General features: G+C 46.7%; 1 protein-coding gene across 2 annotated transcripts in view; it reads left to right on the forward strand.

Moving 5' to 3' along the window:
• Positions 1-293: 293 nt before the first annotated feature.
• Positions 294-13,523, forward strand: part of ZC3H12C (zinc finger CCCH-type containing 12C) — a 62,488-nt gene continuing 49,258 nt past the window's right edge. Inside the window, exons 1-2 of one of the 2 annotated variants that reach the window (XM_036428295.2) lie at positions 294-532; positions 13,249-13,317. Coding sequence is in view for 1 of the 2 variants with exons in the window: in XM_036428294.2 (XP_036284187.1) it covers positions 509-532 (24 nt within the window). In the remaining variant the exon portion in view is untranslated. The remainder of the gene's footprint in view (positions 533-13,248; positions 13,318-13,523) is intronic. The other variant, XM_036428294.2, reaches the window with a different exon arrangement.

Below are 13,523 nucleotides of genomic sequence, written 5' to 3' on the forward strand. Positions count from 1 at the left end.
CCCCTGGACCCGGCCGGGGAGGTGGGGACCCGGGCAGGGGCGCGGGGGGCGGAGGCCGGGCCGGCGGGCAGCCCCGGCGGCGGGGCCGGGCCGGGTCGGGCGGACAGGTCCCGGCAGCTCCCCTCGCCCGCTCCACGCCTCCCGGGTTTTCCCCGCGGCCGGGTTTCCTGTTTCAGTTCGCGGTGATCTCCAGCAGCAGGTGCTGGTTCGCCGGCCGCGCTCCCTCCCGGGCGGGCGGCGGAGCGGGAGCGGCGGGAAGGGAAGGGGCGGAGGAAGCGGCGGCGGCGGCGGCGGCGGCGGCGGCGGGCGGTCGCGGAGCGGGCGGCGCGGAGGGAGCCGGTCCGTGCGGCCGCCGAGCAGCGCGCGCCGGGCCGGGCCGGCGAGGAGCCGGCGGCCATGAGGGCGCCTCCCGCTCGCCCCGCGCCCTAGCGGCGGCCGCGGCGGCCCAGGGCGGAGGCGAGAGCGGCCGCCCGAGGCCCCGGGCTGCCCTCGCCCGGGACGCGCCGTGATGGCCGCTGAGCAGACGCTGCAAGTAGGTAGAGCGACGCCGGGGCCGGGCCGCGCGCTGCGGGGAGCGGGGCCGCCGGGGGCGCGGGCCGAGGGGCCGGGAACGCGGAGCGGGCGGAGCGGGGCCGAGGGGCCGGGGGCGCCGCCGTCGCCGCGGCCCCGCACCGGTCGCCGCCTCTCGCGCGGCGGCCATCCCATCCGGGGAGCGGTCCGCAGGTCTGTGGCCGGGAAGGGGCGGAGGGCCGCGGCGGCGGGCTGCCCCGGGAGCGGGGCCGGGAAGCCGGGATGGCGGGGTGAGGGGCGGCGGGGATGGGACCGTAGGTCCAGCGGGGCGGACGCCGGAGGGGGAGTCGGAGCGCCGCGGGCCCCGGCCCCGGGCCGGGAGAGGGAATGGCGGAGCGCATCCTCCCGCCGGCGGCGCCCCCCGCGGGGTCGGGGACGAGGGAGGCGGGTCTCCGCCCGCGGCCTAGGGCCCCGGCCGCTCCGGCCGCCCCGGGCTCGGCCGCCGGACATGGAGGGAGCGGCGCCCCCTGGAAACGGCCAGCCCCGCGCGCGGGTGCGGGAGGCCCCCGGCTCCCGGCCCCAGCCCCTCGCCTTCAGGACCCTCCGCCCCGCACCCTCCATCCCGCACCCAAACGGCCCGCGCCGGCCGGGACCCCTCGCCCCTCGCGACCCTCCGGTGAGGCCCCTGCAGTTCAGCCAATTTCCACCCCCAGCGCTCATTTTACTGCGCTGGTTCTCAGGGTGAACTCCACACAAAGACGTGTCACACACACAACTTGAAGACCTGAATCCCACTTTTCTTCCCTAAACGGTCTCCTCCTAAACCCCCTTTAAATTCCTTAAAAACAAACAAAACAAAAAAAAAAACAGCCTTACTCTGTCTGGGGTTCTGGCCTTTTGGGAAAACAGTAACAATCCCGATTTGTGTGCTCCGGGTATTGTGATCGAGAGGTGAAATGCTAATTCAGATTTAGGGGGACTTTTCCTATTGGTTGCAAGACCGAATTGGGATATCCCCCTGGCCCACGAGGCCCTCCTTGATCCAGATCCCAATCCCCCCCCCCCCCCCCCTTTTTGTTTTGTCTTTTTAAATCATCTTAGAATGGATGCAAAAATACTTGGTGCTAAGCACTCTACATCTAGGAATTTGGAGAAGTTCTGCATTTCTTCACTTATTTCATCCTATTTTTTCGAATAGAAAACAGTGGAAGGACCTCATACATATTTTTTTGGATTTCTCCAAAACCACAAGAAGTAACAATATATGTTTTACCTTTTTAAACTCAGTATATTTAGGGTTCAGTGGGTATGACTTCCGTTGGCCACTTGCACATGCAATCAGTTTTAGTAGTCATTTTAAATATTGGTGTTATTTAATATTTGAATATAAAAATAGCGGAACCAAATATTTGTGAAATTATCTTATTTTGATCATCGAGGCCGAGGCTTATTTCAGATGTGGCCTCTCTCTTGCTTCATCTCTTTTCTTCCAATTTGGCATTCTTATTTTAAGTTGCCTAAATCTGTCTACTTGAAGATACCCCAAAGACATCAGAATGGTCCAGTAACTGACTATAATTCAGAATGCTTAATTGTGTGTTTTTACTTCATTTAAGAACAGGTTTTACTTTTCAAAGTAAGTTACAATTCGGCCTCTAGCATCTGGTCATCACAAAAGTACTCCATACTATAAGCAAAATAAAATGCACTTTTAAGCAAAAAAAACACAACAAAAAAGAAGCCAATATTTTTAGCCCGCAATGTTATAATGAAAGGTCTAATGAAACTATTTTATTATAATGGAAAACATTAAAGGATAGGAAGCAGAAACTTGGAGTGTTTGTACGCTGATGAGAGTTTTTACTAGTCACTTCCTTTTACTACATTTTTGTTTTAATAAACATACTAATAAAGATATCCTACTTTATATTAATGGCTTCTCTGGAACTCTGCTTTCATGGATTACATCTGCCAAATTGGACCCCAAGTGTTTAATGAAAAATGTTTGTTTGTTTTTTAATGTTTTCATTCTACAATTAGGTTACCTTGTCTTCATGCTAGCAGCCCACAATAGTTCCTGCATTTAATTTTATTTTCTGTAACAGGTGTGAAAGTGCTGCTATCATTTTATATCTTTTTATGCCATTTTATATCTGTCATGTTTTTCATCGTTCTTGTATGTAAATCCAGAAGAATTCTACTTTCATTGCAGTTTTAAGGAAACAAGTTGTGAAGTAGGGTTTTTATTCTTTGGGTATTAGAATCGAGGATTGAAAACCAACCTGCAGTCATTGTTCTTTGAGACTGATAAACTGTTCCCTCGGCAAATAATTATTTAGTATCAAGTCTCTGTGCTATGAAAGGGCCCTGACCTATGAAAGGAGATTACGAACAGAACACAATGCCACGTCAGATGTTCTCTGTGACAGGAGGGAAGAAGTCAGTTCAGGTACTGGGGAAGGTGCATGCCTGGCCTCACAGGTAGAATGCTAGTATGCTAGGACCTACCTTTGCATACCTTGGAGATATTGCTGGTCTAGACTACTACAATAAAGGAATTTTTTTTTTTTTTTTTTTTTTTGCTAGTGGAGGGTCTTGCTTTCAATTTGTAAAACAAAACAAAAACGCAGCATTTGTGAGAAGCACAATAAAATGAGGTTTGCCTGTAGGTAGAGCTGGATGGGAGTCATTCTAAATGAATCTGTACTGTGAGTCAAGGGACCTTGGCAGGGAAGCAGGGAGTGAGAGGGTGGCCTAGTGTGTCTAGAGCATTAAGATGGGAGGAGTGGGTGATTAAGGTGGTGAAGGTAGTTTTGGGGGATATAGTGCTCGGAAAGAGTAATATTAAGTAACAAGGTCAGTAAAGAAGAATTTATTAAATCACGATTCCGAATTTAAATAAAAAATATTGGGATTCTAGGGTTGGATCTCAAATGTATCAGAGTTTCTAAAAAAAAAAATCTTCATGGTTTTTAAAAATATATATTTTTATTGATTTCAGAGAGGAAGGAAGAGGGAGGGAGAGAGAGAATCATCAATGATGAGAGAGAATCATTAATCGGCTGCCTTCTGCACACCCCACACACGGGCTCAAGCCCAAAGCCTGGCATGTGCCCTGACCTGGCTCACAGGTCTGCGCTCAACCACTGAGCCACTCCAGCCAGGCTCTTCCTGTGTTTTAAGTGTTAATAGGCTTCATGGACCTACAACATATAAAATCTCATGCCTTAAAAAGCTATAATGTGAGATTCATCAAAAACATAATCGTTGCTATTTCATTATTGACAGTTCAGAGAAATGATCAACACTTGAGAATGTTGTTTTGTTTTTTTAATCTATTTCATCCCAAAATATATTTACTTTTTCACTCAGTATGGTTTTTCTCTTTGACAGAGGATTGTTTTACTATATTAAAATGAAAATAGCCCTAACCGGTTTGGCTCAGTGGATAGAGCGTTGGCCTGTGGACTGAAAGGTCCCAGGTTCGATTCCCATCAAGGGCATGTACCTTGGCTGTGGGCATATCCCCAGTGAGGGGTGTGCAGGAGGCAGCTGATCAATGATTCTCTCTCATCAATGTTTCCAACTCTCTATCCCTCTCCCTTCCTCTCTGTAAAAAATCAATAAGATATATTTTTTAAAAATGAAAATAGAGTATAATCACCCATAAAGCCTAGTATGTATGATTTTATGTCACAAAAATGACAGTAAGTCTTATGCACAGTGAACTAGCCTAAAGCAAAGCCCAGGAGCACATTCGGAACATTCAAAGCATTCTGCCTTTAAGGAAATTATCATATCGTATAGGGAGTAAGTAGAAAATCCCAGGGTCTCCCTGCTTGCTTGGACATTTTCCCCTAGCTACCCTCACCTTTTGCCTGGCTCAGCCTTGTTACTCGGACCTCAGCTTAGATCTTAGTTTACTCCATGGTAGTTTAATATTGATAACTTACTCTGCCGCTCATTGTTCTAAGACGTGCTCCCCCTGTATTCATGCGTTTAATACTTACTACCCTCCTATGAAAAACTACTTCATTACTCTTCTTTTTCTTGTGAGGAAACCAAAACACAATGCGGTTAAGTAACTTAATGGGCCTCACATCAATGCCCGAGCGAGAGTTCCAACAAAGGCCGAGTCTCTTTTAGTCAAGTGGTAAGGTCTCTGGAACTCCGTGCATGTTAATAAATGTGTGTCATTGTGAGGTTTAAAATACATAATGGAATCCTCTTCCTTGGGTCGTTTGGTTCTTAAAAGATACATATTTTTTCTTCTATCGCTGGAATTAATACTTTTTATAGAGCTTTGTATCCCCCCTTCCGTTCCCCTCATAATGTACACAGAGGGTCTTCTTAGTATACGCTAAGACTATTTCAAATGTTTTCTTCCTGAGAACCTGTCATTTAATCATTCTTCTGTTTCAGTTAAACATTTGGGTTTCTTTTGCCAAAATTTTAGTATCGTAATGTTTAACTTGACTATCCCAGTAAAATATTTTTTTCCTCTGTGTTCTTAGGATGGATTCCTAGAGGTAATCATTCAAGATAATAAGTATGCTTTAAGGTTTTTTTATGCCAAAAATTTTTCCAGAAAAGTTGTGCTGATGTGCACACCCATTAGCAAGGCAAGAGGGCTGATTGCATACCATGTTTGAATGCACTAAGTATTAGCACTTAAAAGTTTGACAGTTAGATGAGCATTAATATCTAATTTAAATATTTTTCTCACTTATAGTTTAAATTATTAAAATACTGCAAGTTGATTAAAAAGAAGCAAAGTTAAGAGAGTTAAAACCACCTAGAATCTCATTACCCAGAAATAATGTCTGTAAATATTTTGATAAATATTTTCCTAACAAGTTTTAATTCCTGTAGTTATACTTTATAGAATTTTTACTTGGGTTTTAAAGTAAAAACACATGAGCATTTTCTAATTTCCTAGACTTAGGCGAAATGATTTGCTTACTTCTGTGTTTTTAAAATACTGTATTTTTTCCATAACACTTGGCATATTTAGTGATACTTAACTGTTTCTTCTTTGTCTCTTACTTCTTTTCTGCTTTCTGTGTGTCTCTGCTCTTCATCTAGAAAACAGGAAAATACTACTTAGACCATAAGGATTACCTAATAATACAAAAATGTCAGTAACAGTAGCTTACCCTGAGCCTAGGATTTTTATCTTGATCATAGTCTCTAGGCTCCCTGAGGGTAAGTCTGTGGTCCCAGTCTTCTACTTGGCACATAGTAGAAAACTTCATGGATGTGTTTTTATTATTAAAGGCCATGTAATACTTTAAATAATAATCTGATGTGAGTAGGGTGAACAAAAGCCAGTACATGATTAAGAGAGTCACTCAATAACAGAGCAAAAAGCACAATTGTTGTTACTCAAACATTTGTAAGTTAGCTTAGAATTCCTAATGTGTTTTCTGGAGGGCCATACATATTTGCCTTATCCAATATAATAAAAGGATAATATGCAAATTGACTGAACTGCAGAACAACCAGTTGCTATGAAGTTCACTGACCAACAGGGGGCAGGCACTCAGTGCAGAAGCTGCCCCCTGGTGGTCAGTGCGTTCTCACAGGGGGAGCACCACTTAGCCAGAAGCCAGGCTCACAGCTGGCCAGTGCAGTGATGGTGGCAGGAGCCTCCTCCACCTCCGCAGCAGCTCTAAGGATGTCTGACTGCTGGGGAGCGGTACTAAGCTGTCAGTCGGGCATCCCCCAAGGACACCCTCCCCCTCCGAGTGCACAAATCTTGTGTACCAGGCCTCTGATAAGAATATAATTAACAGCCGAAACCGGTTTGGCTCAGTGGATAGAGCATCAGCCTGCGGACTGAAAGGTCCCAGGTTCGATTCCAGTCAAGAGCAACATTGGTTGCGGGCACATCCCCAGTAGGAGGTGTGCAAGAGGCAGCTGGTCGATGATTCTCTCTCATCGATGTTTCTAACTCTCTATCCCTCTCTCTTCCTCTCTGTAAAAAATCAATAAAAAATATATTTAAATATATTTAAATATATATATATATATATATATATATATATATATATATATATATATATATATAATTAACCTTAACTACTCCACTTAACAGAGGAAGGATATTATAAAAGTGAATTTTCCAAAAAGTTACTCTTTAAAGTCTTTCAGTAGCAAACTATTTTAAATGGAAAAATGTGTACATATGCATTTTATTTTTCTTCCTTCAAATAATAGGTAGCCTATAAATTCACTTATTATGAAATATAATAATAGCCAACATTTATTGGGCAGTAACGCTATGCAAGGCATAGTATTAAGCATTTTGTTACCTGATTTAGTTTTAAAACAATTCTATACAGTTTACACTGTTGTTTTGCCTACCTTCCGTGTGATGGAGTGCATGCCTAGAGATTAACCTTACCAAGGTTAGTGAGGTTCTGATTTATCCTAATCTAAATAGCAATAGTTGTCATGCTTTTTTTTTTAACACATTTTTTAAAAATATATTTTATTGACTTTTTACAGAGAGGAAGGGAGAGAGGTAGAGAGCTAGAAACGTTGATGAGAGAGAAACATCGACCAGCTGCCTCCTGCACACCCCCCACCGGGGATGCGCCCACAACCAAGGTACATGCCCTTAACCGGAATCGAACCCGGGACCTTTCAGTTCGCAGGCCGACGCTCTACCACTGAGCCAAACCGGTTTCGGCTGCCGTGCTTTTTTTAAAGATGGTGGGGATAGCCGAATTCCATGATTCTCATTGGTTTATATCAGTCATTTTTGGTGTTTTCTCCTTGATGTTAGTTGTTCCTTGCTGACATTGTCACTCCCTCCTTCTACCATGTTTCCCAAAATAAGACATCATTCGAAAATAAGACCTAGCGTATGGAAAGATAAGACATCCCCTGAAAATAAGACCTAGCACAACTTTGGGAGAAAAAATTAATATAAGACACTGTCTTATTTTCGGGGAAACGGTATTATGCAGCAGGTATCTGCTGTGGATCATAAAACTGAATAAAAACAGCTAATATTTCTGAAAATAAAAGTACTTAGGTAGTGATTAAATGCTTTTAGGATGCTCAGAGAGTCTGGCTTGCAGAACTGAAATATTGGACTGTGTGGAGAAAGCAGGTGGAGCCTCTGAAATAGCGCTGGATTTGAATCCCCACTCTGCCGTGGCTGTGTTCCTAGGCAAGACCGGGTTCCTCCTTGATTTCTCATCCATCAAACAGCATGTACTTCACAGAGTTGTTTTTACCGTTTCAAGATAATAAGTGCAAAAGTGTCTGGTACATGGAAGGCACTCAGTTTTACTCTAATGTGACTAGAGGCCCAGCGCATGAAATTCGTGCGTGGGTCCGGTCTTGGGCCATCTTGCCCGGCTGCCTGCAGCTTGCCGCCACCCACCCCATTCTTCCTCCTCCACTGCCACCCACCCCATTCCTCCTCCTCCACCCACCGCCACCCTCCCCATTCCTCCTCCTCCACCCACCGCCACCCACCCCCCCATTCCTCCTCCTCCTCCACCGCCACCCCCCCATTCCTCCTCCTCCACCCACCGCCACCCACCCCCATTCCTCCTCCTCCACCGCCGCCACCCCCCCATTCCTCCTCCTCCTCCACCGCCACCCCCCCATTCCTCCTCCTCCACCCGCTGCCACTCACCCCCCCCCAATTCCTCCTCCCTCACCGCCGACACCCACCCCATTCCTCCTCCTCCACCCGCTGCCACTCACCCCCCCCAATTCCTCCTTCTCCACCCACCGCCACCCACCCCATTCCTCCTCCTCCTCCACCGCCACCCCCCCCCCCATTCCTCCTCCTCCACCCGCTGCCACCCCCCAATTCCTCCTCCTCCACCCACCGCCACCCCCCCCATTCCTCCTCCTCCACCCACCGCCACCCCCCCCATTCCTCCTTCTCCACCCACCGCCACCCCCCCATTCCTCCTCCTCCACCGCCACCACCCACCCCATTCCTCCTCCTCCACTCACCGCCACTCCCCCCATTCCTCCTCCTCCACCCACCGCCACCCCCCATTCCTCCTCCACCCACCGCCACCCCCCCCATTCCTCCTCCTCCACCGCCGCCACCCCCCCATTCCTCCTCCTCCACCGCCACCCCCCATTCCTCCTCCTCCTCCACCGCCACCCCCCATTCCTCCTCCTCCTCCACCGCCACTCACCCCATTCCTCCTTCTCCACCCACCCCATTCCTCCTCCTCCACCCGCTGCCACTCATCCCCCCATTCCTCCTCCTCTACCCACCGCCACCCACCCCATTCCTCCTCCTCCTCCACCGCCACCCCCCCATTCCTCCTCCTCCACCCACCGCCACCCCCCCATTCCTCCTCCACCCACCGCCACCCCCCCATTCCTCCTCCACCCACCGCCACCCCCCCATTCCTCCTCCTCCACCGCCACCCACCCCATTCCTCCTCCTCCACCGCCACCCACCCCATTCCTCCTCCTCCACCCACCGCCACCCACCCCCCCATTCCTCCTTCTCCACCCACCGCCACCCCCCCCATTCCTCCTCCTCCACTGCCACCCACCCCAATTCCTCCTCCTCCACCCGCTGCTACTCACCCCCCCCAATTCCTCCTCCTCCATCGGTGATAGCCCTGACAGCCAGGGGAGGGACTGAGCGGTGGGCTGTTCCCACTGCTCGTCAGCCCCGCCCCCCCGTAGGTGGCCATCAGGCCATCGGAGGAGCCTGCGGGGCCGGGCCGGGAAAGGACCGAGAGGTGGTCAGTGCACCTCATATGACTGGTCCAGTGGTAATTCTGGTCATTCTGCCGGAAGGGTCAATTTGTAATATATTACCCTTTTGTTATATCGGATAGAGGCCTGGTGCACGGGTGGGGGCCGGCTGGCCTGCCCTGAAGGGGACCCCGGATCAGGGTTGGGGTCCCCACTGAGGGATGGGGCTGGCCTAGGCGAGGGGCCACGGGGGGTTTGCAGGCTGGCCATTCTCTCGATCAGGGTGGGGGACCCCGCTGTGGGTGGGGACAGCCTGGGCGAGGGGCTTCAGACAGTTTGCAGGCCAGCCATGCCCCCGGTTTTGTCAGGAAGGTCATCCAGTCTTTCCAGTCTAATTAGCATATTACCCTTTTATTGGTATAGATTTAATGGTATCCATTTATTTTATCAGATTTTGTTTTTTCAATCTACTTATTCACTGGCTCTAAATTGTGTTCTGAATAATTGGGATTATGAAATACAAAATTTCTATAAAATCAAGTTTACTGTTACTGCTTTTAATGTCAGTTTATATTTTAGATTTTTAAAAGGCCTTCTAGTCTATTACTTCTTGACTTTTAGGTGCAGGCTAAAATTAGCTTTTGTTCTCCTTAGTCATCTGTGCTCATTATCTACTCAAAATTGTGTGGGCTTAATTTTATCTTTATTCTGTGACTTAGTCTGTTTCAAATCTTAGCTTTTTTGTCCAATTACAAGAGCAGGGTTCCCAAATAATTGAAGCTGCCTCCTCATTGTTGACTTACCTGATATTTGTTTTATCTTTAAGTCTTCATTTTCTTTTATTGTTCCATTTAGACCATACAAAATTATCAACTTAAAAATTAGCCTGCTATATTTGGTGAAACATTTAATTAGTTCATCCCTAATGCCTTGGCAGGGCTGGACAAAATGATTTCCTGGGCCTTCTCTGGCCTGCAGGCTGGACAGCCACCACCTCTGAGTTACAGAGTTATTTGGGAGAAAGTTTTAATTTATATATACTGGGTGTGTGTGTGTGTGTGTGTGTGTGTGAATTTGCTTTTAGCTATCTGCTGATAACTTCTCTTTTTTATTTATTTTTTTTATTTTAAATATATTTTATTGATTTTGTACAGAGAGGAAGGTAGAGAGATAGAGAGTTAGAAACATCGATGAGAGAGAGTCATCAATCAGCTGCCTCTTGCACACCCCCTACTAGGGATATGCCCACAACCAAGTACATGCCCTTGACCAGAATCGAACCCGGGACCCTTCAGTCCCCAAAGCTACGCTCTATCCATTGAGCCAAACCGGTCTCGGCAGCTTCTCATTTTTTATATCATGGTCAGAGTATGTTTCCATTACGTTGGTTTGTGTTTTTCCTAAGCCTTAAGTTGGTTAGCATAAATTTCTGTCTATATCTCAACTTTGAAGTCAAGAAACTCATAGTGAATTATTTGAGCACTTGAAATAAGGGTCATTTTTATTGTTGTAGTTTAAATACTATATACCCTGGAGTTTACTGCCATCATCATCATTTAAGCACTGTGGATAAGAGAAATAAATCTAATGCTTTGAATTGGCAGGGCTTTTTGTCATCTTTGTGGAAGGACAGAATGATGTAACTTTCACAAAAAGCTGATTTCCCAGTTTAAATGGGGTTTCTCTGCTTGTAGAACTTCAGGCCTCTCAGCCCTGGTGTCCTCCCTCTGCGTGTTTCCTAGGATTTCCTCGGGAGTCGGAAGAGCCAGCAGCTGTGGTTTCTCCATGGCCCTCCTTATGCTCTTTACCGGTTTAATCATATTTCAGAGAGCATCTTCCAGATACTTCCCGCTTCCACCCCCAGATTGTAAAGCTTTTGAGGGGAAATGAACTCTTCATCCCTGACCTGATTATGAATGGTATGAATGAAGAGGAATAGCAAAATTACCAGAATTAACTCCACATTCTTTTTTTTAAAAAAAAAATATATATTTTATTGATTTTGTACAGAGAGGAAGGGAGAGAGATAGAGAGCTAGAAACATCGATGAGAGAGAGAGTCATCGACCAGCTGCCTCTTGCACACCCCCCACTGGGGATGTGCCTGCAACCAAGGTACATGCCCTTGACCGGAATCGAACCCGGGACCCTTCAGTCCCCAAGCCGACGCTCTATCCATTGAGCCAAACCGGTCTCGGCAACTCCACATTCTTGAAAATGGAGAATGGTAGCAATTCTTGTAATTCCTGTAAGAAAATTAACCAAATGCCCTCCTTTCTTTTTTTTTCTGAAGAGAAAAAGATGCTTCCGATTATATTGAATTCTCTGTTTTCCAGTGTTCTTCCAGGTCTTTCAAGCGCATTAAAGAGAGATCCTCTGACTGGTTCTAATATCTTTTACCCCCACCCTCTGTTTAATAAGAACATCTGCAGAGAACATTCTTATTCAAAATTGAGGTTTGAGTAAAATTAGATTCAGAGTATAGGCAGCATTTGTTGAAAGTATGGTATGAAAACACATCAGGAATCCAGCATATAAGAAAAATGTCACAGAATTAATTTTGTGATTTGAGTTGAAGTAGGAAATCTGAGGGCTGGCCTCGGTGGCAGGGAAGCAGGTGCCAGGCTGGCAGCCGGAGCCGAGCTTGGAGACCCTCCAGTGGTGCGATGGCACCTGAGTGCAGGCACGGCAGGTGCAGAAAGCACTGGGAACTCCTGAGTGACAGCCAGAAGCCAGGATGCCAGTCTGGCAGGCAGCGGGCTATCAGGTGCTGAGTCTTGGGCCTGATCATTCCTCAGAATAACAGATGGGTCGTAAATGTTTATTTCCTACTTTGATAGCAAATGAGTACTTAAGCTTCATGTGCATTTTAATTGGGTACTTATTTGGTGATGAACACTTAAAATAGGCAGGACAGTTCAGCGTGGATTGACATTTGGCCAAAGTTCTGAAATAATTTTCTTCTCACTGTGTGATTGCCTCCTACTCAGCTTTTTGTATTATCTCTTAAAAAGATAATAAGAGCCCTGACAGGTGTGCTCAGTGGTTAGAGTACTGGCCTGCTTGCCTGAAGGATCGTGTGTTTGGTTCCTAGTCAAGGGCACATACCTCAGTTGGAGGTTCGACCAATAGATGTCTCTCATATCAGTGTTTCTCTCCTTTCTCTTCCTTCTCCTTTTTTTCTTTTCCACTACCCACTCTGATCTTCCATTTGGAGTTTTGACTTTTGGTGGGAGAGAGATTGGAAGGAGCAGCCACGATGAGAGTATTTAGACTGCCAAATGGCAGCAGTAAGCCTCTAGGGATCTTAAGAGCTGGGGAGGAAGATTGAAGATGGCTTAGAAAAGGAGGCAGGAGAGTGACTCCAACTCACCTCCTGCTCCCTGAGGACTGGGGGTCCTGCCAGGTGCCATCACCTTCACTCTCCACTCCCAGGCAGTCCTGGCCCGGGGTCTCCTGGAGGCTGGGAGCCGCTTGCAGAGCTGAGGGGGTAGACAGAGGAGCCCTTCCCTGCTTTCCTTCTGGTTTTCACTAAGTTATTATCCTGTTCGCTGTTCTCATTCGTTCATTCAGTCATTCACAGATACGCATCACTTTTCCCTCTCCAGCCCCACTGAACCCATTCTCCTGGGTTAAAGCTCCAAAAGGGAGAAAAAGAGCTGGGACCAGTTTGGCTCAATGGATAGAGCATCGGCTTGGGGACTGAAGGGTTCGATTCTGGTCAAGGGCATGTACCTTGGTTGCGGGCATATCCCCAGTAGGGGTGTGCAAGAAGCAGCTGATCGATGACTCTCTCATCGATGTTTCTAACTCTCTATCTCCCTTCCTCTCTGTATAAAATATATAAAATATATATTTTTTTAAAAAAGCATAATGCCTTTAAAAAAAAGGGGGGGGGGGAGAAAATGAAAAACTTATCCTTCCCTATACCCTCCAAACTACCTTTCTATATCTTATTCCTTTCCTGTCAAACTTATTAAAAGAACACTTATATTACCATCTCTTTTTCACCACACACTTGCCAGGATTTTTTTTTTTTCTTAATCAGGAGTTTTTAACCTGGATTCTGTGGTTCCCCTTTGCTATGGATATGAGTTTTGGCATTCTGTGATGCTGGGTGAGAAACAACTTTTATCATGCTATTGATATTCTCTATATGAAATTTAGCATTTTCCTTAATCATGAATGTAGGCAACAATCCCAGTATTAATAACAATATATATGACTTTGTCACCCACAGAAATCATAAACATTTCTCTGTCATGTTATAGTTGAAATAAATATTTGAGTATTTTTCACTTTTAAATACAAAATCATTGTAGT

The sequence above is a fragment of the Pipistrellus kuhlii genome, unplaced genomic scaffold (genome assembly GCF_014108245.1).
Source record: "Pipistrellus kuhlii isolate mPipKuh1 unplaced genomic scaffold, mPipKuh1.p scaffold_m20_p_9, whole genome shotgun sequence".
Classification (NCBI taxonomy): domain Eukaryota; kingdom Metazoa; phylum Chordata; class Mammalia; order Chiroptera; family Vespertilionidae; genus Pipistrellus; species Pipistrellus kuhlii.